At 41.0% G+C, this 23,998-nt stretch overlaps 1 protein-coding gene across 1 annotated transcript in view; it reads left to right on the top strand.

The window, feature by feature from the left end:
* Positions 1-23,998, top strand: part of LOC136872168 (uncharacterized) — a 45,055-nt gene that overhangs the window by 19,912 nt on the left and 1,145 nt on the right. Inside the window, exon 3 of the mRNA XM_067146006.2 lies at positions 7,690-7,711. Coding sequence (XP_067002107.2) covers positions 7,690-7,711 — 22 coding nt within the window. The remainder of the gene's footprint in view (positions 1-7,689; positions 7,712-23,998) is intronic.

Below are 23,998 nucleotides of genomic sequence, written 5' to 3'. Positions count from 1 at the left end.
ATTTTTTAGTACTAATAATGAAAATTGTAATAAACAGATTAACTCTCTAAGTAGTAAAATGGAACAAGTAATTAGTAGTAACGAAAATAGTAAGGAAGAGATGAAAGAATTAATTAGTACTAATAATGAAAATTGTAATAAACAGATTAACTCTCTAAGTAGTAAAATCGAAGAATTGATTAATGGTAACAGTGCGATCAATGAGAAAATAGATGGGTTAAATGAATCACTAAATTCTAAAATAGATACTAAGATAGTAGAGGTAACTTATCAAATATCTAAGTTAGAAAATAAGGTATATAAAGAGTGTGTTGACCTTAGAGGGGAAATGGAGTCGAGTCAGAGTGATCTTCATACTCAAATTGAACATGTCAAAGGAACTTGTACAGAGAATATCAAAGAGTTAAGTAATAAGATTTCTAGTAACCAGGAAGAAATTCACGAGATCATAGATAAAAGACTAGACAAGATCCATAATGCAGTGGGGCAAGATATGAGGGAATGTGTCAGTAAGGTAGAAACGTTTGAAAAAGAGCTTGGGCAGGTCAGAGAACTAAAGAATAAACAAGAAACTTTGTCGCAGAAGGTTATAGAGAAAGAGGAAAAACTACAGGAAGAATTGAGAATAATGAAAGAGAATGCGGAGAGAGTGGCGGAAGAAAAAGTTTTGAATTGCCAGAGGGTACTACGGCAAGAAATGAGAGAAGGTCAGATTACAAGAGAAATAGTAGTAACGAGTGGTTTATACAATAGGGACCAAGATTTGCCTAAGTTTACTGGAAAACAATTTAATCCTATGGAGTTTGTAACATTAGTTGAGAAAAGATTTGCAAATAAGTTGAAGGATAATATTATCGAATGGGAATACGTGTTAGAGACCTTGTCTAATTCCTTTGTCGGTGAAAGTAAAACCTGGTTTCAAGTGTACCGTAATAATATGTCTAATTTGGAAGAATTTAAAGAGAAGTTTATTAATAAGTTTTGGGATGAGAATGTCCAGGGCCGTGAGAGAGAACGGATTATGTTTGGTAAATATAGACACCAGGAGGGAATGTCTATGACAGAATACTTTCTGGCACACGTGCTTATCTGGAAAATCTTAATAGTATTGGTTCAGAAGTTGATATCGTAAGGATTATGTTAAAACATTATTCAGATAGGATTAGGGAAGCTGCGTGTATGCAGAAAGTCAGTACTATCAAAGAAATGGAGGTATTGCTAGATATTTTTGAGGCTCTGAATAGTAGCATAGGTGGTAATCGACCACAAAGTAGAACTGTGATGATGATGATGATGATGCTTGTTGTTTTAAGGGGCCTAACATCGAAGGTCATCGGCCCCTAAAAGTAGAACTGTAGAGGGAGCGGGAAACAGGTCAGATAATTATCAGAGGAGAGGTAACAATTATGATCAGACGAGGGCTAATAGGAATTTCAATAGTGATAGAGGTCAACAGAGTTACCCGAGGCAATCCGACAATGGGAGGCGTGGGGATTTGAGTCATAGAGATGAAAATAGGCCTAACGCGAATGTTATTCAGGATCCATCATTGAGCCAGCGCAATTTAAACTCTCAGCGGACTGCAAAAACAGGTCACGTGAACAGTCCGAAGGTAAAAGTTGTCAAAAACAGGTAGGTAGTGTAGATAATTGTGTAGTAAGAGTAGATTTAAGAGAACAACGTGATTGTGACCTAAGTAGTGATAAGTCAAATGTTTTAAGTGATGACGTAGTCATAGGTAATAAAGTAAGAAATAGTAGTATTAATTTAGATATAAGGAGTGATTTGTTAAGTGATGTAAGTAGTTATAATACTGAGGATATAAGTAGTGAGGTAGTGACTCCGACGATAGAAATTATGATATGGAGAAGAAAAGTGAAGGTATTATTAGATTCTGGTAGTGAAAGGTCGTGTATTAGCTCCAAGCTTTACGAGGAAATTCTGAAAGAAAGTCAGAATATAACAGAGATTCCTGTGAGGCAAACCTTCATTATAACAGCGGTGGGTAGCAAGTCACAGAGAGTAAATAAAATGATAGCGGTACCAATTACGATTGAGAATGAATGTAACTTTCAACCATGCCTTGTTGTGCCAAATCTGGTGTATTCAGTTATTTTAGGAGCTGACTGGCTTACAAATTATGGAGCTAGATTAGACTTTGATTCGGGTAGTGTGTGTTTGTCCTGGGGGAAAACTAGCAAACAAGTATGTGTGAATTATGAAGGGTCTGAGGTAAGTGTTGATAACATGTGTTCTGGTAAAGGTATTCGGGAGGTGAGTGAAGGTGTTCCTAGTGAGAGGAGATGTTTTGACGTGTGTTACTTGTGCATAAGACAGGATCCAAGGGATAGTCTGTATGAGACAGTGGCGAGAAGTAAGTTGAATGAATTACAGGAGGAACAGTTGTGTTCGATGTTAGGTGAGCATCGAGATGTATTTAGTGATAAGCCAGGAAGAACACATGTATATGAACACAAGTTTGTTGTACATGACCATTCATCATTTGTGGGACCCAAGTACCCTATTCCACTTAAATATGCTAGTGCTGTCGAAGAACAGATAAACATTATGCTGGATTACGGAATAATTGAACCATCTTGTAGCCATAGTATTAATCCTTTAATTATCGTTGCCAAGAAGGATGGGTCAGTCAGGCTGTGTATTGACGGCAGGCTTATGAATCAGAGGATTGAGGCAGTCCAACAGAGGCCTGAAACAGTGGAAGAACTCATTCAGCGTTTTGAAGGGAAAACATGGTTTTCCATCATGGATTTGTCTTCTTCATTTTGGCAAATTCCCCTCAGAAGAGAGGACAGACCTCTCACAGCTTTCGCATATAAGAATTGTTTGTATCAATTTGCTAGAGTCCCTTTTGGTACGAAAACCTCTTCCGCAGCGTTGATTCGTGCTATGTCTAGAGTTTTAGGTCGGGATACAGGGGATTTTGTTACAATGTACATTGATGACGTAGTTATAGCATCTCACACTTTTGAAGAACACATGGTACATTTGAACATAGTTTTACAGAAAGTTAGAGAGGGGGCTTCACATTAAAACTGGATAAGTCAACATTTTGCACACAACAGATTACATTCTTGGGCCACACTGTATCTGCACAGGGGGTAAAACCAGAACAAACGAGATTAGAGAAGATTAACAACATGAGCACTCCGCGTAATAGTAAACAGTTAAAATCATTTTTAGGGGTTTGTAATTATTTTAGACGTTTTGTCATCCAATATGCAGCGTTGTTAGAGCCATTCAGAGGCTTATTGAAAGGTGGAGCTAAATGGAAGTGGATGGCTGAACATGATGAGGCATTTCTTAGGCTGAAGAAAGGTTTCAATGATGCCGTTATGTTAAAATACCCTATGCCTGATCGCGAGTTCGTACTCATGACCGATGCGTCGGAAAAGGGGATTTCCGGATGTTTGTGTCAGAGGGATGATGAAGGAAATTTGGGTATTGTTTCTTTGGCGAGTCGGGGACTCAGCTTGACTGAAAAAAGGTATACCATCACAGAAATTGAGTTCTTGGCTATTATTTATTCATTAAGCAAATTTAGGATGTATGTATTAGGGAATAAGTTTGAGATATGGACAGATCATCAGGCATTAGTATTTATTAAGACATGTAAGTTAACAAGTAATAGAATGACAAGGTGGATTTTAGCTATCAGTGAATATGACTTCACTATCCGACATATTAAAGGTAAAGATAATGTCTTAGCCAATTTCCTCAGTAGGAATTTATCAGGTAATACGGAGTCCAGGTATGTAGATATCAGAGAAGGCATACTGGTATGTGTGGGTAATGTGACGGACAACATGACAGAACGAGATCGATTACGTCATCTCATGGTGGAACAGGAGAGGGACGATGAGATGAATGTTATCCTGACCTGGTTAAGAGATAAGGAGGCAGATGTTCTTGTGAAGAAAGGTAAACATGAATACAAACTAAGTAGTGGTTTCCTGTCAAGGAAGTGTCATTCTGGGGAATTTAAAGTTTGTGTACCAAAGGCATTACAGGAAGACATGATTTGGTATTATCACGAAGAACTCGGTCATTTTGGGGCAAACAAGGTTCTTTATGCTATTCAAGGGAATTTTGTGTGGAAGAATATGGGAAGGAGTATTAGGAAATTACTTGCGACCTGTGATCTATGTCAACGTAGTAAGCATCCTAACAGGACGTTAGAGGGTCCACGGCAAGCAGTCATTGTAGACAAGCCAGGCCAACTTATATGCGTAGATCTGTTCGGGCAACTAGTAAAATCTCGGTATGGATACCGGTATGTGTTCGTTTTGATTGATGCCTTCAGCAAATATGTCAAAATGTACCCCCTGAGAAAAGCTACGGGAAGGGGTTGCCTAAACCAGGTTATTGACAGATATATTCCTGAGTTTGGATGTCCACTCAGAATATTATCAGATCACGGCAGTCAGTTCAGTTCAAAGATATGGACTACCAAGTTGAATGAACTGGGTGTTAAGGCCATATATTCGTCTATTCGATACCCACAAGGTAATATGGTCGAGCGGGTCATGAGAGAGATCGGGAGAATATTCAGAGCATACGTACATGATAAGCACAGTTCGTGGTTTTCACGACTGGGTGATGTAGAACGATGGTGTAACACTACGTTACACGAGTCTACGGGATGTACGCCGTATGAAATTCATTTTGGTAGGAAGCCAACCGATCATATTGCAAGTATGCTAGGCTTAGACTTGGGAGAGGGAAAATCTAAGGATTATTATATCCAGCTGGCTAGGGAAAATTTAATAAGAGCAGGCAATAAACGTATTCGCCAGCAGAAAAGGGCAAAATTGGACGAATTCAGTTTGGGTGACAAGGTGCTACTTAGAGTTCCATTCCCATCATCTGCAGAGGCGGGAAATATGTCTAAATTCTTTCTTTTGTATCAGGGGTATTTCACTATTGTGAGCCGTATCGGGAAGTGTGCATATTCCTTAAAAGATCAGGAAGGGAAGATTGTCGGTACTTACAACATTAAGAACTTAAAGAAGTATTTCACGTGAGATTTGTTGAAATAAGAGTAAGATGATTAAATTTTGTGAGAAACTGGCAAAATAAAACTAACATCTGCGATTTGCGTGTGAACCAAGTGTCGTATTGGTGTATCGGAAGAATAAGTGCTACATTGTCATGTACTGTGTGACAAAAAAAAACGGAGAACAGGACATTGGACAGTTATCTGCGATAAGAATATGCGAGAAAAGTTCTCATATAAGTGAATTTTCACAAAATATTTTGATATGTTAAAAAAGGAGAAGAATGTTGTATATTGATTGAAAATTATTTGTGTGTGTTAAATTAAGGGCTATGCTCTTGTGAATTGTATGAGAATGGGACACTGGACAGTTAACTGCGATGACAATGTGCGAGAAAAATTCTCATATATGTGATGTATTATAAAATGTATGGATGCTGAAAAAGAAAATTATTGTTGTATACTTATTTAAAGTGTTTATATGTGTCAGTGTTATATTTATATTATGTTGTTCATAAATCAATCGATTCTTTGTTCTTCGATTTATTTATGAGGGAGGCGAATTGTAACGGTTCAAATCCCGTTACAAGATGATATCTGTATTTTATTATTGTATGATTTTATCTGTATTTTATTATTATTATTATTATTATTATTATTATTATTATTATTATTATGTCAGTATTATTATTATGTTATCTGTGATATTGTTACTATTATTGTAATTATCAGTCTTATTCAATTCGATTTTGCAATTGCCTGTTGCTTGCAAGATTGTACTTAGATGTATGCATATATACGTATGTGTAGAATAACACTCAATACCTGTACAGTGAGAATTGTTGTATATATCAGAGATTGGGTGTGACGTTGGGACATTGTGCAAGATTAGTGGCGATTCTGCCAAGTCATCGCCGCGCCATGGCTACGGCATTGTATTTATTTAGATATGCGCTCACGGAGTTAGCCGCCTCCGGGCTATTTCACCACTGTATGTAATATCTGTCGCGTAGGTGGGAGTATGTCATTGTTATTTCTGGAGATTACGTAGCGGTGTCAACCAACGTCTATATAAGGTGGGTGCATATTGTAGCGTCAGTCATTAGTTATACGGATGCAGTACAGTGAAGTAGTCTACTAGATCAAGAGGCCTTAGTTGGTCAGTCAACCAGTGTGAACGAGAGATGGTGAAGACTCAGTGAGCCATTATTGGTCATTGAGAGAGTGAGACCAAATGGTTGGTCCGTCACTTAGTGGAAGACACGGACGCAAGGGCTTACCATGAAGTCAGAGAGGGCAACCCAGGACCTACCAAGAGGTAATACCATATTGACTTACAAAGAAGTCAGATGAGATGGAGAAGAAGCAGTCACAAGGATGTATCACCACGTTAGGCGTGACACATCTACAGTAAACACCAGATCAAAGGAATACGTCGTAATTACACTAAAAGTGTTGAAGGTACAGTCAAGTGAATAAGTGAGGGAAATATTTCGTATAAATTGTTAAATTTCCGGTCAAGAAGAATTCAAATTCATGCCTAGTTTCTTTCAGTTGCAATGTCATAATTTCACATTCTCATCTGTTTTATCGCAACAAGACTCACTATTTTTTTGATATATTATTTAAAGAATATATATTGTTCTATCAAACGAATTCATAGTTTTATTTCAATGAAAGTAAAATATCTTAACCTCAAAATTAATGGGGAAACCGAACGCCAATCTCCTTTTCCCAGAACTTATACGGTATGTTGTCAAAAGTAAGCTTATTACCCCACACCCTTTTAAGGAATCTCAGTAGATAGACGTGTTCATGCCCGCACCTTCTTTCACCTCTGTCAACCACGGAATCTCCGTAACAGTATGAATGCCATAAATTTTGAAGATGTTCTTCCTTGTTTCGAGTAGTTGCAATCTAAAGATGTAGAGATATAGATGATTCTGAACTTTTTGACCAATTTTGTAACGTTCAGAATTATGCTACGACTTCGGAAATTGATAAACATACACCATTAGAGTGTGAGTTTTTCAAATGTAGCCCTGACAATAAAACATTTCGTGAGCTGCTTTAAAATTTGTCAGTTTTATTTCGCTATTGCAGGTTGCAACGCAACCATTGAAAGAGCGTTTTCACTGATTAATACACAGCGGTCAGAAGAAAGAAACCATTTGATGACCGAGTCGGTAAAGGATATTTTAATAGTGAAGTGTAACTTTAAAATCATGCCATGTGAAAGTTTTACAATTATTTATGTTTAAGAAAATTCATTTTTGCGGTTGAAAGTGAGTGCAGTCGATAAGTATCAGCAAAAACTATATAAAACTTCAACAATACTATCAACATAACAATAATAAGGTTTGTAGTACCAAGCTTTTTATTTAAAATTAAATTTGTGCTCCACTGTTATGAAAAGTTCTCCTTTTATTAAGAGTCTGTCCTCAATTTGAAAGTTTAGAACTGGTCACCCTAGCCACTTGTCTTTTTTAATTCTTATTGACTTGGCAGGCCTTTCGCCTTGAGCATGACGACACATTTCTTATCTCCACTCAATAAAGTTCAGCCAAGTCACGGGAGACGATATCCACTCAAGGGACTCACCCAGTGCCAGCTCATTCACATAAATTAACACGAGACTTGCTGTGATGTATAGTATTCCTCTATTATTAAAGACCATGGTCTCTCCCTCTGGAGGTAAGTAACGAAAGAACTGCTTCATCTGACATATTCGTCTTTATAGCATGATTCGTCGAACTGTTGGTATGGACACACAGACTTCGCTACTAGTTTTTTTTATTATTTTTAATTTTTTAATTTACAATTTTCTTTACGTCGTACAAAAATAGATACGTCTTATGGCGTTGATGCGATAGGAAAGGGCTAGGAGCAGGGTGGAATTGGCCGTGGCTGGGGCAGCCCCAGCATTCGCCTTGTGTCAAAATGGTGAACCACGGAAAACCATTTTCAGGGATGCCGACAGTGAGGTTCGAACCCATTGTCTCCTCGATGAAAGCTCACATCTGCGCGCCCCTAACCGCATGGAATCAGACAGGTCTTATGGCGATGATGCAATCGGAAACCGCTAGGAGCGGGAAACAAGTGACCGTGCTTTAGTTAAGGTACAGCCCCAGCATTTGCATTTTGTCAAAATGGGAAACCATGGAATACCATATTCAGGGCTAACAACAGTTGGGTTCGAATACACTATATCTCGAATGCAAGCTGACGACTACTTGATTCTAAAGTCTAAATTTTTAAGAGAATAGAACGAAATGTAATAGGTTAAGAAAATTTCGATATCAAACGAATCTTGAGTAAGGCTAACCTAAGATGGGGAAATAATAATAATAATAATAATAATAATAATAATAATAATAATAATAATAATAATAATAATGGCCCCGTGGTGTAGGGGTAGAGTGCCTGCCTCTTACCCGGAGGGCCTGGGTTCGATTCCCGGCCGGTTCAGGGATTTTTACCCGGACCTGAGGGCTGGTTCGAGGTCCACTCAGCCTACGTGATTAGAATTGAGGAGCTATCTGACGGTGAGATAGCGACCCCGGTCTAGAAAGCCAAGGATAACGGCCGAGAGGATTCGTCGTGCTGACCACACGCCACCTCGTATTTTGCAGGCCTTCGGGCTGAGCAGCGGTCGCTTGGTATGCCAAGGCCATTCAAGGGCTGTAGTGTCATGGGGCTTGTTTTAATAATAATAATAATAATAATAATAATAATAATAATAATAATAATAATAATAATAATAATAATAATAATAATAATAATAATAATAATAACAATAATAATAATAATTGACCTGTCTCAGTCTTATCCTTGGTTTTGACAATATAAATGTGACCGAGGTATGAGCGATGCTAGTAAAACCATTCCTTATGCAGCCAGTCCCTGTTATGAATGGCGTGAAAATATCGCTCAGAGCGTCGGTTGGTGCATGCATGTCAGTGCTCTGTGAAGAAAACAAGGGGGAACTATCTCACTCTTCATTTCCCTCCTATGTCTCTTCAGTGACGCGTAAGCTAGCTATGACACCTGTTAGCGGAGCTGTGGAGGATCAAACCAGCCATAGGCCTGAATACCCAACATACTCACAATAATAATATGGCCTCAGCTACCGGGAGCAAGCACTCTAATATTAGGTTGCCTGAGAGTGAATTCTGAAGTTCCGGTTTCCTCGACCTACAAAGGGGAGGAAACTGAATCCCTGTTGCGTAATATATGGTTGAGTTTTAATTAATTTTATCGGATAAACACCAAATGTGTCACCAAAGATCTTTTAATGCCGACATTCTACGATGGGGGTGAAGCTGATTCCTGCTCGTGGTACCCCTGCATAGGTAGTCGGAATTGAATTTCCGTTACCTAACTGAACGTCAGCATTCCGGAAACAATATAATTCATATAAGATGAGTAAGATGTTTCCAACAATCGGGAAGGGCTCGTATCAGAGCCAGTCATTACAATTATTTCTGTAAACATAGAAGGATTATCAACGTGTAAAGAAGAGCTATTACACAACCTTTGTTACACCCACAAATGTGATTTATTATGTGTTCGGGAAACACATAGGGACATACATCAACGGCGCCCTAAGATCTGAGGAATGAAATTAGTGGCCGAAAGACCTCACGGCCAGTATGGTAGTGCCATCTTTGCCAAACCAGATCTTAAGATTCTTACAACTTCCATCACAGAACAAAATAACGTTGAAATAATTACTGTAGAAGTAATTTCCTCTGTCTACAAGCCTCCCAATGAGGTATATCTCATTTAATCCTCCTGCTAATTTCAGCAGTCGGAAACCATCTGTTATTGTTGGTGATTTCAATAGTAATAGCACTGTTTGGGGCTATTCTCAAGATGATCCAAATGGAGATGCCGTACTAGAGTGGGCAGAACTGCATCGTCTATCCTTGATCCATGATAATAAACTTTTAATGGTGGTAGATGGCAACGTGGATACAACCCTGATCTTATTTTTGTGAGCGAGAAATTAGCTAATCAAAGCATAAAGTCAATTTGTACAACGATTCCTAACACACAACACCGCCCAATTATGTGTCAGTTGGTACCAGCAATCCGGCCACACACCGTGCACTTCAGGCGAAGGTACAATTTCAAGAAGGCAGACTGGCAAAAATTCACCACAATGCTTGATGAGAGGATTACAGCAATTGATCCCGTTCCAGAGGCATATGAAGAGTTCTTGGAAGTCGTCCAGTATTGCTCCAGAAGAGCTATTCCTAGAGGATGTAGGACCAGTTACATTCAACGTCTTACCTCTGAAACATCCACTTTGCTGAAAGAATATCAAGACCTTTCCAAAAAAGAGCCTTTCACTGAGGAAACCATCCACAGCGGACAGCGTGTTATTTCCTCCATTTCAGAATCCAAACGTAACCAATGGATTAAATTAATGGAAGAACTGGATAAGGGAAGAAACAGTTACAACGCGTGGAGCTTACTTAGGGACCTCAGTAATGGTACGACTAAGAACTTAGTACATAGCAACGTTTCTGCAAATCAAATTGCTAGTCAGCTCGTAGAGAGCGGCAAATCAAATAAAGCTGGGAGAGGATCAAAACAAGAAGAAGAAAAGACGAATAATCAGGAAAACCGCATTCTTTCTAACCGATTTGTTATGGAAGATCTACATAGAGCGCTGAATAAATGCAAAAATGGTAAGGCGGCAGGTCTTGATGACATTTGTACTGAGCAACTCAAAATATTTGGTCCTGTCAGTAAGCAATGGCTCTTGAACTCATTCAACAACTGCATCAGATATTGCAAAATTCCTAAACTGTGGAGACAAGCAAGAGTTATAGCAATATTCAAACCTGGCAAGAGCGCAGGTGATCCGAAGAACTACCGAACAATCTCTTTTTTTGTGCCATTTATACAAAGTCTTAGAAAGACTGATTCTGGATAGATTATCTGAAGTGATAGACCCATTACTCTTACCAGAACAAGCCGGCTTTCGACCAGGGAAAAGTTGTACATCCCAAATACTGCACCTCACACAATATATAGAAGTCGGCTATGAAAACAACAAAGTCACCCGAGTAGGTTTTGTTGACTTGACATCAGCCTACGATACAGTTAATCACCATATACTGATTTGTAAAGTGCACAGTATAACTAAGGACTATAAACTCACCCTAATGATTGAGTGCTTTCTAAAGAACAGAAGATTTTTTGTTGAATTCCAAGGCCAGAGTAGATGGAGGAACTTAAAGAATAGCCTTCCACAAGGGAGTGTGCTAGCACCTATACTTTTCAACATCTACACCAATGATCAGCCTCGCCCACAATGGACAATGAGCTTTATTTATGGAGACGATGCCACTCTGGCAGCTCAAGAGGAAACGTTTGAACTAGCTGAAGAGGAGCTCTCCCATGTTCTACGAAATTCTAAGTGGTTATTACCAAGAGAACCAACTAAAGCCAAACCCATCAAAAACACAAGTCTGTGCCTTCCAACTAAAAAATCGACAGACAGCTAGAAAATTGCAAGTGATTTGGGAAGGTAAAAAATTAGAACATTGCTTCACTCCCAAATATCTAGGAGTAACTCTTGACCGAGCACTAACCTATAGAACACACTGTCCGAACACCAAAAGGAAGGTATTTGCAAAGAACAATATTAATCTGAAATTATCGGGTTCAACCTGGGGGATGCATCCTCTCCTTTTAAGAACATCAATAGCACTCTGTTATTCAGCAGCAGAATACGCCTGCCCTGTCTGGTGTAGATCTAGTCATGCTAATAAAGTGGATGTTACCTTAAATGAAACCTGCAGACTCATTACAGGATTTTGAGATCTACACCACTTGATAAATTTTATTGTCTAGCAAGTATCCCACCTCCAGATATTCTCCGTGAGTGTGCATCCAGTCTGGAGAAATATAAAACACAAAACCTGACAATCCATACTTTACATGGGTACCAGCCAGCAACCCAACGACTCAAATCAAGGAAAAGATTTCTCCATACAACTGAAAGCCTCACTGAATCACCATCGAATTTCAGAGTGAATACATGGCATTCCAGAAACAGCCACCTTGCAGGATGGATGACGCCTTCCGAAATACTTCCTCCAGGCCACGAGGAAAGCTGGTCAATATGGAAAATGCTCAACAGGTTGCGTTCAGGAGTTGGAAGAACAAAGACCAACATGAGAAAAGGAAGTTTTGTTTGTGACTCCACTCTATGCGAATGTGGTGAGGAACAGACAAACTTCTTGTTTGTAGCTTGTGTCCAACTAGTTGCTCTCTCCAAAATGTGATCGACACTACCAAGGAAGCGTGCAAATTAGCCGCATAATGGTCACTCCACATTTAATTAATTTTGTATTTATGTACAGCTTAAATCACATCGTTACCTGCCATCATCAGAAATGATTAATGATTATAGTACCAAATTTGTTATTGTCCTGTATTATTGTAAGTATAATGTATGTTTCTGACACGATTAAGATGAGGTCATCGGCCCCTAATGGTATGAAATGAAATAGCAACAAAAAGTTCAAAATCATCCACTGACCAAAATAAAAAAGAGTCATGAAGAATGAATGGAAGGACATGAACACCATAAAAAACAAGAAACAAGAAAACAAAAACAGTGGAATCGACTCAAAAATCATCATAAATAATAGTATTACTGACCAAGGGACCACTTATAAAGCACAACCCGGAATCGAGGATGTTTGATGTCTAAAGGGGTCCAAAATCCAGGTCTAGGGCCCCTCAGAATAGTACATGTCGCGAATCAAGTAGAACCATGGTATTTGTCACGTTGGGGTACTAATCAAAAGTAGCAAAGACTCACCGTGTTTCACACAAGATGATACTACTCACAAGTATTGTACTTCGTACAGGTACAGGTGTTTCTCACACAATGGCGCCACTCATTGCCAACGCAAACCGATGAGGTTCCTCACCTAGGTGTACCAACCACAGGGACTCGTACTATCCCGTGGTCTTCCTCACATAGTGGGTACTAATCACAGGCAACGCAGGCCCACGGTGTCGCTCATATAGTGGAACAACTCACAAGCAACGCCCAGACCCGCGGTGTTGCTCACATGGGTACGACTCACGGGTGCTGGAAAACCCATACTGATTTACCCCTTGTTGCTAATAAACACAAACCTATTTCGTACGTAATATAGTTGTACAACTCGCAAGCAAAGGCGACTCATGGTGTTCCCCGCGTGATGGTAATAATCAAAAGTAGTTTCATGGTTCTAATTCAAACATCCCTTGGTCTCCCCTTTTAGTCGCCTCTCACGACAGGCAGGGGATACCGTGGGTGTATTTTTCGTCTGCGTCCCCCACCCACAGGGGGCAGAGAGGGAGAAAAAAGAAGAAAGAAGGGATCCGTCCTACGAAAAAATGAATTAACGGACGAAGAAAGCAAGGGCCACGAAGGGCGTGAAAGTGAAAGACTCCCTCGACCTCGAATGCTCTAATACCGTTGGGGTCGGAAAAGAACAAGAGTTAACCAAGGGAGATCGGACAGGATAGACGAAAGTGAGGAGCCTGGCACAAGTAAGTGGAAGCAATGCCAAGACTCAGCTAAGGGCCCCGTGGTCGCCAATTCACACTCCCAAGTTGAGAGCCCCTTGGGCCCCTTTTAGTCGCCTCCTACGCCAGGCAGGGGATACCGCGTGTGTACTATACATGTGCGTCCCCCACCCGCAGGGTGTAGTGTGCTTGCTCTGCGAGAGGTATTTTATTTCCCTCAAGTCCGCTGGCAAGCTGGTTAGGACCCCCCTATCCACCACCTGGGAAGCGCCACGTGGTAGCATCACCTCTCCCCGCGCTACGCCAGCGTAGTAGGTTCGTGGGACACGATTAAATTCTACGATATGGAGTGTCGAATGGAGTTTTTCCGCCCTTTAAAAACTTGACTACCACTGTCGGGTTTGAACCCGCTGTCTTGTATCTGGTACCCGACACTCTAGCAGTTATCCAGAGGGAGGTATAATAATAATAATAATAATAATAATAATAATAATAATAATAATAATAATAATAATAATAATAATAATAATAATTGTTACGGGTTTACCCGTGGAATGCAGAGGTGAAAGAAGGTGCGGGCTGGAATGGGTCTAACTACAAATCTGAGATATTGATTAAAATTGCATTAAAGGTTATATTTTCGATAATAGCAAAACAACAATTTTGACATAGAATTTTAACATGCAACAAATAACAACAAGTTAACAAATCAGGTACAAGACCACGAAAGCCAAGATTTTGAGACACTTTAACGATCTGGACTTCAAGCCCCACTTTTTACAATTCCTGAGCTCTCAGCTCACAAGCACATATTTATCAAAGGGCAGAAAACCCCTAATAACCTGGAGTACTTGCTCCCACCTGGCACTGTCTGGCCTCCTAGAGGCACATATCCAAATACAAAAAAGAGCTTTTCAAGCCTATCAAAGGCCACAACGGACTTTACTATTAACTGCCCTCAAGGCACACTTACAAAGAAACAGGGGTACCTTGTACCCAACCTAATGGGCCTTAGTAGAAAAATAATAGGTTATGTTAATGGCCCGCAACACCAAGTAGAATGGAGGCGAGTACTTGCACTCCTACATGAAATCTTTTAAAACCTAAGAGGCTCTAGGCCGATGAAGCAGGGGCTATTCCCAAACTATGGAGGTGACTCGTATGAGAAAACTTTAAGACATTACGGAAGGGAAGAAACAGTTACAAAACGTAGTCACCTCAAACCAAAAATGAAGGGGAGCTCAAGAGGGTAAAGCACTCTCTATCCCCGTTTTACAGTTAAAGATATGTGAAGTTTTACAAAAGCGACGGCAAATTACATCTTTCAAGATAGGTTATATAGTCAAGATTTCGGACCTTCCCCGCGGTTTAGACTGCTGAGCTAGCGAGAAATAAAGATGTTAAGTGGCCATTACCTTGTAGAAGAGCTGCTGCCGCATGAAAGAGGCGCTTCCGCCTCTTGCTACACTTCCATACACTAGGCTAGATGTTGTTCGAGTGGCCGAGAGACAGGAAAATCAGCAGTTTTTATACACTCGGGGAAGATTCGAGACCTTTCATGAATAATTAAGACACACCACTGGCGTAGCCAAGGGGGGGGCCCACTGGGGCCGGGCCCCCCCCAAAATGTCTCCTGAAACTAGAGCGAGGATCAGCCGTTGTTTTACGTACGATACGAACAACTTAAAACTTACGCCTAAATGACGAATTAACGTAGCGACAAAGAATCTACTAGCAGGGCTCAATACGGCCATTCATAATTCTCCATATTTGTACTGCTTGAATGAAAGGAAGTCACTTAGGATTGTGATGCGCGAGGATATTTCACTGTAGAGGCCTCAGTATTGGGAATGTGTTGACAAATGCCAAAAGATGAGGAAAGGGGCAATTAGCCAGGGATTACTCAGTAGGGGGTCGGAACGTGACCACCTAGATAACGGGGTCCACAGCCAGAAACAGTTGAACAACATCGTGTCAGCTTTTGCAGATCAGTTCCAGGAAACTGGGGTTGTACCGTGGTTGAAAGATGTGCTGTGTTTAAGTTGCAGCGTTCGGAAGACTGTGACAGGATTGTGAGCTGCACGTTAGTTTCTCATTTTGTGCCATATAATAACTTTGTCACTAAGGGCAAAATAATGTGAATCCTCGGTAAGTTATGATTTTTTAAAAATTCTAATAGCAAGACAGATCGCAGATGCGTACCTTAGTTCTATAGGTAGGTCCATATATTTTGTCAAATGCCCGGGGACTGATTGGAACTTCAAATGGCACTGTACTGCTTGTAACTATCTTGTAATTAGCGGACGTGATAACTCAGTTCCAATGGTTCTATCTTCTCATCAAGACGGCCGAGGCTTGAGTCGCAGTCGATGCGTGAAACATTTTTAAAATGGGAAGTCACGTTCTTTTGATACAGATTCTGCTTAAAACACTAGGTCGCGTGCCTTACCTTTCTTTAGTACTTTTGAGTAATAACCGCATCATTTATGATGGTGTATTTTGAGTATCAACCATTCTTCGGGCTTACCTTGTACCTTAAATGGTGAGTGGATGCAGTGGCGTACCCACGAAATAATTTCAGTGGCCAAGTCTAGGCCAGTAGCGTGGATACAACTTTTCCATGAAAGGGGTTGTGAAAAGATGTTTTATTTTGTATTTAGAATTTGCTTTACGTCGCACCGTAGGTCTTATGGCAACGATGGGAAAGTAAAGGGTTAGGTGTGGGAAGGAAGCGGCCGTAGCCTTAATTGTATGTTGTATGTTCAGTCTTCAGCCCTAAGACTGGTTGGATCCTCAACAGCTCCGCCATCAGCTGTCATTAAGGTGTGAAAATGGGAAACCACGGAAAACCATCTTTAGGGCTGCCGACAGTGGGGTTCGAAGCGGATGCAAGCACACAGCTGTGCGCCCTTAACCGCACGGCCAACTCGCCCGCTGGATATGAAAAGAAAGCCGGTCCTACCGAGTGCGGTGACGGATCTTCTGTAGATATTGATGGTTTTGGTTGTTACCATGTAATTATATCCAACATTCGAAATCATAGCTTCTGTACTCTAAACCGGCTCCATTATTGAAACTGTTCGTAAAATTGATAATATCGTTCTTCGTTTGTGAGGAAGTAGAATCTTCATTTAATTTTTCTTCTAAAAAAAAAGAACCACTTTGGTACTATGCCCCGTGAAGGTGACTACCTGCCAGGTCGTAGATATTTCGATCACGGGAGACTCATGGCCAACTCTATTGCACCCACAAACAAGGCTGTATCTTCCCGATCCCATGCCTTTCTTAACTCTGTCAGTGGCGGGCATCGAATGCAGGATGCCTTAAGTCTAATTCTAAAATAAGGTGACCTGAAAGTAACAAGCCGACCCCGCGGCGTAAGGGTAGCTTGCCTGCCTCTTACCGGAGGCCCCGGGTTCGATTCCCGGCCAGGTCAGGGTTTTTACCTGGATCTGAGGACTTTGCTGGCAGGATGTAGTGTTTACAGTGCACTATGTCTTCTGGTATGGGCTAGAATAAATTTGTTACTTTCATTGACCTGACTCAGTCTCATCCTTGGCTTTGACAATATGAAAGTGACCGAGGTATGAGCGATGCCAGTAATGCCATTCCTTATGCAGCCAGTCCCTGTTCTGAATGGTGTGAAAATATCGCTCATAGGGTCGGTTGGTGCATGCATTTCAGTGGGCTTGGCAGACTGATATGTAATAGCAACTTCTGGCTCAGTGAGGAAAGCAACGGGAAACTACCTCACTCCTCACTTCCCTAGTATGCCTCTTCAGTGACACCTAGGCTATCTATGACAGCTGTTGGTGGAACTGTAGAGGATCAAACCAGCCTTCGGGCTGAAAACCCAACATACATACATACTGAGGACTGGTTCGAGGTACACTCAGCCCACGAGCTTATAATTGAGGAGCTATCTGACGGTGAGATAACGGCCCCGGTCTAGAAAGCCAAGAATAACGGCGGAGAGGACTCGTCGTGCTGACCACAGGACACCTCATAATTTGCAGGACTTCGGGCTGAACAGCGGTCGCTTGGTAGGCGATGGCCCTTCGGGGCTGTTACGCCATGGAGTTTGGTTTGGAAAAGTGTACAGAGAAGGAAGCGACACCCCTGCAAGGCTCTTTCGCTTCCAGCTAGTTCTTCCGTCCGGTCTCGTGCATTTAGGACAGTTGGAAAACGTACGCCTTAATAAATGCTCTTCATAAAACCTGTGTAAACATACTAACTGAATCTATTTATAACAATAATCACAAACGCCTCCTTTTCATGTGGTTCAGTTGGTTGAGTCGCTGTCCTTCTGAGTCCGAGTTCGCAGGTTCAAATCCCGACTTTGGTCGGTGGCCCTCAAAACGGTGTTGAAATGGCAACAGCTCCACGTCGTTGGGTTCTAGCACGTTAATAAAAATTATACATACGAATATTAGCGTCATAAAACTGTAACTTAATGCTATTATATTCTGCACCCCAGGCTTGCGAGGGAAACGAATTAACAATTTGCTTTACGTCGCAACGACACTGATAGGCCTTATGGTGACGGTGAGATAGGAAAGGCGTAGGAGTGGGAAGGAAGCGGCCGTGGCCTTAATTAACGTACAGCCCCAGCATTTGCCTGGTGTGAAAATGGGAAACCACGGGAAACCATTTTCAGGGCTGCCGACAGAAGGGTTCGAATCCATTGACTCCCGGATGCAAGCTCACACCTGCGCTGCCCTAACCACTAGGGAAACTAATAGGACAAGGTAAACACTCCCTAGCATATGTTGTGACATATATTTTTCTTTACCAACAAAATATTTATACACATACCCCTTACATTCTATATTTATTTATTTATTTATTTATTTATTAGTGCCTTTTTTTACAGTGGCGAAGTTAGGACTCGAGGCCCTCTCGTATACTTAACCACATACTAATCAAAATCTTAAATAAAATACTGAGATACGTAAAACAGTTAAAACTACATAAATTAATAGTTTTAAAAAGAAATTTAAATACATTACTAACTAAATTAATATTAAAACTAATTAATATTGAAAAGTGCGGCTGCATGGCTAAATGGTTAGCGAGTTGGCCTTTGGTCACAGGGGTCCTGAGTTCGATTCCCAGCAGAGTCGGGAATTTTAACCATCATTGGTTAATTTCGCTAGCACGGGGGCGGGGTGTATGTGTCGTCTTCAACATCATTACATTCTCATCCCGACGCGCAGGTCGCCTACTGGTGTCAAATAAAAATACCTGCACCTGGCGAGCCTAACATGACCTCGGACACTCCTGGCACTAAAAGCCATACGCCATTTCATTTCAATATTAAAAACTCTTAAAAATGACATCCTCAGGCACGCACACATTCACACTTCAACTATTCAGTCAGCTGTCCTCAGCAGGTAGTCTCGGCAGGTTTAATTTAATTTCGTGTGGCTATTTCTAGCCGAGTGCAGCCCTTGTAAGGCAGACCCTCTGATGAGGGTGGGCGGCATCTGCCATGTGTAGGTAACTGCGTGTTATTGTGGTGGAGAATAGTGTTATGTGTGGTGTGTGAGTTGCAGGGATGTTGGGGACAGCACAAACACCCAGCCCCCGGGCCATTGGAATTAACCAATGAAGGTTAAAATCTCTGACCCGGCCGGGAATCGAACCCGGGACCCTCTGAACCGAAGGCCAGTACGCTGACCATTCAGCCAACGAGTCGGACGTCTCGGCAGGTGACTTTAAATCTTAATAAAGAGCTAGTTTCTCTGACCTGAGCTGACAGGGAATTTCATAATGTGACGCCGATCACCACAAATAATCTATTAATTGTATTTGTGCGGTGCAGTGGAATAGAAAGATAGGATCTAGAACGTGTATTTAAGTTGTGAAATGATGATAAAAGGGTGAATTTAGAAGAAATATACAGTGGCTGACTTTCAGCTAACACTCCTAAACACCATCGTTAAAGTGTGTAGCTGCCGACGTTTATCAGGCTTCAGCCATGAGACAGCCTGATAGTATGGGGTGGTATGAACATCGTACCCGATTTTGTAAATAAATCTCAGTGCTCGTTGAAGTTTAAGTGTTTCTTCTCTCATCATATCAACTAATACAACGTAACAGTAATCAAGAATAGGGGGAATGAGTGTCTGTATTAGTTTTGCCTTTAGCTCAAATGGAAATATATCCCTCTGCCGTTTAAGAGGGTGAAGCACTCCAAAAGTCTTTTTTACGTATTTCTTTCGTGTGACCAGAACAATCAAGTGTTTCATTCATAATTAAGCCAAGATTTTTAACCGGTTTACTGTGGGGAATAATGTTCCCATTCAGTAGGATAGGCGGGATTGCGACATTGTTTGAGCAGCTCAGTAATTTTCGTGGTCCAATTACGATTGCCTGAAATTTTGTGGAGTTTAGTATAAGAGAATTTCGTTGTGAATATATACTGAGTCATCAGAGGTCATTGTTAATATCTTGTCTTGCAGTGTCGATATGTTATTTCCTGTTACGGATGGTATGTCATTGATATAAATACAGAAAAGTAAGGGCCCTGGAATACTGCCCTGCGGGGCACCACTAAGTTTCATTTTCCATTTAGAGGCCTTGTCGTTTACTGTTACACGCTGTTGATGGTTACTCAAATAATAACTAAGAAACTTAAGCGCAGCCAGGTCGAAATTTAGCAGTTCCATTTACTTTATCATAATCGGAATTTCTATAGTGTCAAAGGTGCTACTGAAGTCAAGAATTATAAGTTTAGTGAGCAGTCGTTTCTCTATAGCGTTTCTTCTTACCTTCAAAAGTGCTGTCGCGGTACTGTGACTCTTCTTAAATCCAGATTGCAAAGAGTTCAAAGGAGCATTTTTATTTAGGTATTCCAGAACTTGTTCATATACTAAACGTCCAAAGGCTTTAGAAAGCGCAGGGAGTATGAACACATGACGAATGTCAGAGAGAGATTGTGGGTCTAAACTCTTAGGTACCAGTGTAATATTCAATACTGTCTGTTTTCCAGACAGTAAGGAAAATTCCTTTTAGAAAACAGTAGTTCAGTATGTGCGTCAGTATAGGCAGGGCAGCACCAATAATGTTATATATAAAAGTAATAGGATTATCATCTACACGCGTGGCCTTTGATTTAATCGAGTACAAAGCCTTTTTAACCTGATTTTCTGTGACACTGTGAAATGTGAATGGTGGATTGGCTGGAGGGGAGGGCGGTGATTCGGTGCAGTTAATTGGGGTAGGTTGAATATTTATTCTACTAGAGTAATCGTTCAGTTCGTCAAGTAGAATGGCAGGAGTTGTCTGGCTCTGTTGATGTTTTCCTATTCCCAGAGCTCTAAATTGGTCCCATGCGCGACTGGAATTAAAGTTGTTAGCTAAATTCCGGAAATATGCACATTTTTTAAAATTTCTGATTAACTGCTTTGTGCGATATCTTAAGATGCAGTAAGATTCGAAGTCTGTGTTATCTAAGGTTTGTTTATAATGTCGAAATAACGAGTCACGGTGGGCCATCATTCTCTTGGTTTCAACATCTAGCCATGGAGAAGGGCGAGAAACCCTTATTCGACGTGTATGTGTGTGTTTCTTTGCCGCATTAATCGTATAAAATGTCACTTCTTTATAGCTTATCACATGACCATTATTATAATAAAATTACCGTATTTATATTCTGGCTTGGGGACTTGGTGTTTGTCCCAACATTTTCCTCTTCATATTCAGACAACATACTACACTACCAAGCACCAAAGAGACACATAACAGTGATTATATCGCTCCACATAGGGTTGTCGTCGGGAAGAGCATCCGGCCGTAAAACAGGGCCAAATTCACATGTGCGACACAGTTCGCACCCGTGACCCCACAGATGTAGGAAAAACGGAATAATAATAATAATAATAATAATAATAATAATAATAATAATAAGAAGATGATGATGATGATGATGATGATGATGATGATGATGATGATGATGATGATGATCACTATTAGCTTCCGGAATCCGCATATATCCACCACTCTTACTTGGATCCAAGGACACTCATTTCCTTTTTAGGTATTCTATACCACCTAAACTCTGGAAGTTTGGTCACCTATCAAAATAAATGGGCCCCCCCCAAACTGAAATCCTGGCTACGCTACTGAGACACACCCACAGTCGTTTATTGGCTGGCTACAAATTACACATCAAAATTGGAGAAGAAATACACGATTGGTCAAAAATTAATTACAGAAATAATTGATTGGCTAACTTCAACACTGGCGGAAAGAAAAGATTTATATTGCCAACCCAAAATGAAATAACGAACTTTAGTAAAGAACAAACTTATAATACAAAATTTCTTCAAATAAAGCTCTTCCACTTCGCACCAGGGTGCATGGTCATAGTTTTTTTTTAGAGACATCTATCAGAGAATGTCCACACTTCTTGATCAATAGAAAACAAAACAAGTTGAACTCCACACAGTACTGACATCTTTGTAATCACAAAATTTACAGTAGTGACATCTTCTGAGGAAACTTATAAGTTGATACAGTTGTTAATGTTCAGAGTTTCTCCTGTAGAGGAGTACTTAAAAGCGGAAAATTCAAATGTGCGGCGTAGAGGTGTACCAACCAGTATAATAATAATAATAATAATAATAATAATAATAATAATAATAATAATAATAATAATAATAATAATACGGCCGAGATGGCTCCAGGAATGCGAAAAATAATCTGAGTCAGATTGGTATTTTACACCAAGAAATTCCTGACAGGAACGCATTCAGAAGGTGATTAACTATCAAGTTTTCAAAATGGCGTCAACTTCCAGAAGACGGAGAGGACCTTTGACTGAAGAGCATAAACAGGCACTCGTGACTGCGCTCAGAAGATACTGGCAGGAAGTCAAAGCCGGAACAAGAACAAGACCTAGCACTAAAATGAAGTTTGTTTGGTTGTTACCACGCAGTCCATAGAGGCTCAACTCGATGTATATATATATAAATAATAATAAAACACTCTTCATACGAGCATGTCGCATATAATCTTGGGTCGTTTCGGATTGCCTGCTTAGCAATATCTCGCCGGGCTGAGTGGCTCAGACGGTTGAGGCGCTGGCCTTCTGACCCCAACTTAGCAAGTTCGATCCTGGCTCAGTCCGGTTTTATTTGAAGAAGCTGAATTACTTCAGCCTCGTATCGGTAGATTTATTGGCACGTAAAAGAACTCCTGCTGGACTAAATTTCGGCACCTCGGCGTCTCTAGAAAGAGTAAAATTAGTTATTGAGACGTATTATTTTATTATAGTAATATTTTGTCCCTTGGTTAGCTCCTTGGCTGCCAAAATCGTTACAGGTTCAAGGTCTGCATTAAAGCAAAGATAGATAGTAGTATTACGTGATTGGTGATATCGTGATTATAGCGACGGGACCGCCAGTTTTAAGCGGAATCCGAACCACAAGGACGCGGCATTTCAATACGAAAATCCCAGACACAATTATTGGGATTCGAAATACAGGCGCCCAAAAGCGAAGATGGAGACTACGCTACTCGGCTATCATGACCCAAGATACTTGTTAATATGGGGACCATAGCCGGAGGCTATACAATGAAAACCGCTGAAAGGATCGTAATGCAGTTGTCTGCGGAAGAAGGTGCAGTCTCTGTAAGAGTGCTGAGGTCCGAAACTCGCCGCTGGAGGGACATGGGTGCACACCACGTGACGACAGAATGAGCACGCGCACCCGTTGATCGTCCACTGCACCCAATCGTGTTGACAACAGTAAAATTGAAGCTTAAAAAAAAGAGCAAAGGGGCGTAGAGCGTTTCCTGACAGCAGCAGGAGTAAGGGGAACGGAAATTCATCGAAGAATGACACAAGTGTACGGAGAACACTGCATGTCCGTTGGTGTGGCACAAGCGATTCAGGGAAGGACCCATATCGTTGGCCGATGATGCACGGTCTGGAACACCACGCGATATTCCAGCAGGTGGATGCCCTTATTATGCAAGACCGGCCAGTTACGGTAGGAGCCATTGCCACACAGGTCGGAGTGAGTGTCGGAGGTGCTCACGCCATCATTAAAAACAGATTGAAATTTCGCTAAAAGTGTTCCCAAAAGGTGCCTCACACTATTCAACCAGCACAGGAAGCATGTCGATGGATCTTTCTCTTGAACATCTGCTGCACTATGCCAAGGAAGGGAATGAGTTCATGTCACGAATGGTTGCTGGAGACGAGACATGGTGTCATCACATCGAACCTGAGTCTAAACGACAAAATCTCCAGTGGAAGCTTGCAGGATCACCAAGACCCGAAAAATCCAAAGTGAGATAAAGGAAGCTCTGAGAGGCAAACGATTTACCCCGGACGACGACGTCAAGGAGTACGTTCGGAACTGGTTCACAACGCAGACCCAGGAATTTTACGAGACGGACATTCACCGCCTTATGTCGCGTTTAGCAGTG

Source organism: Anabrus simplex, chromosome 4 (assembly GCF_040414725.1).
Source record: "Anabrus simplex isolate iqAnaSimp1 chromosome 4, ASM4041472v1, whole genome shotgun sequence".
NCBI lineage: Eukaryota > Metazoa > Arthropoda > Insecta > Orthoptera > Tettigoniidae > Anabrus > Anabrus simplex.
This window is presented reverse-complemented; position numbering and strand designations above follow the sequence as displayed.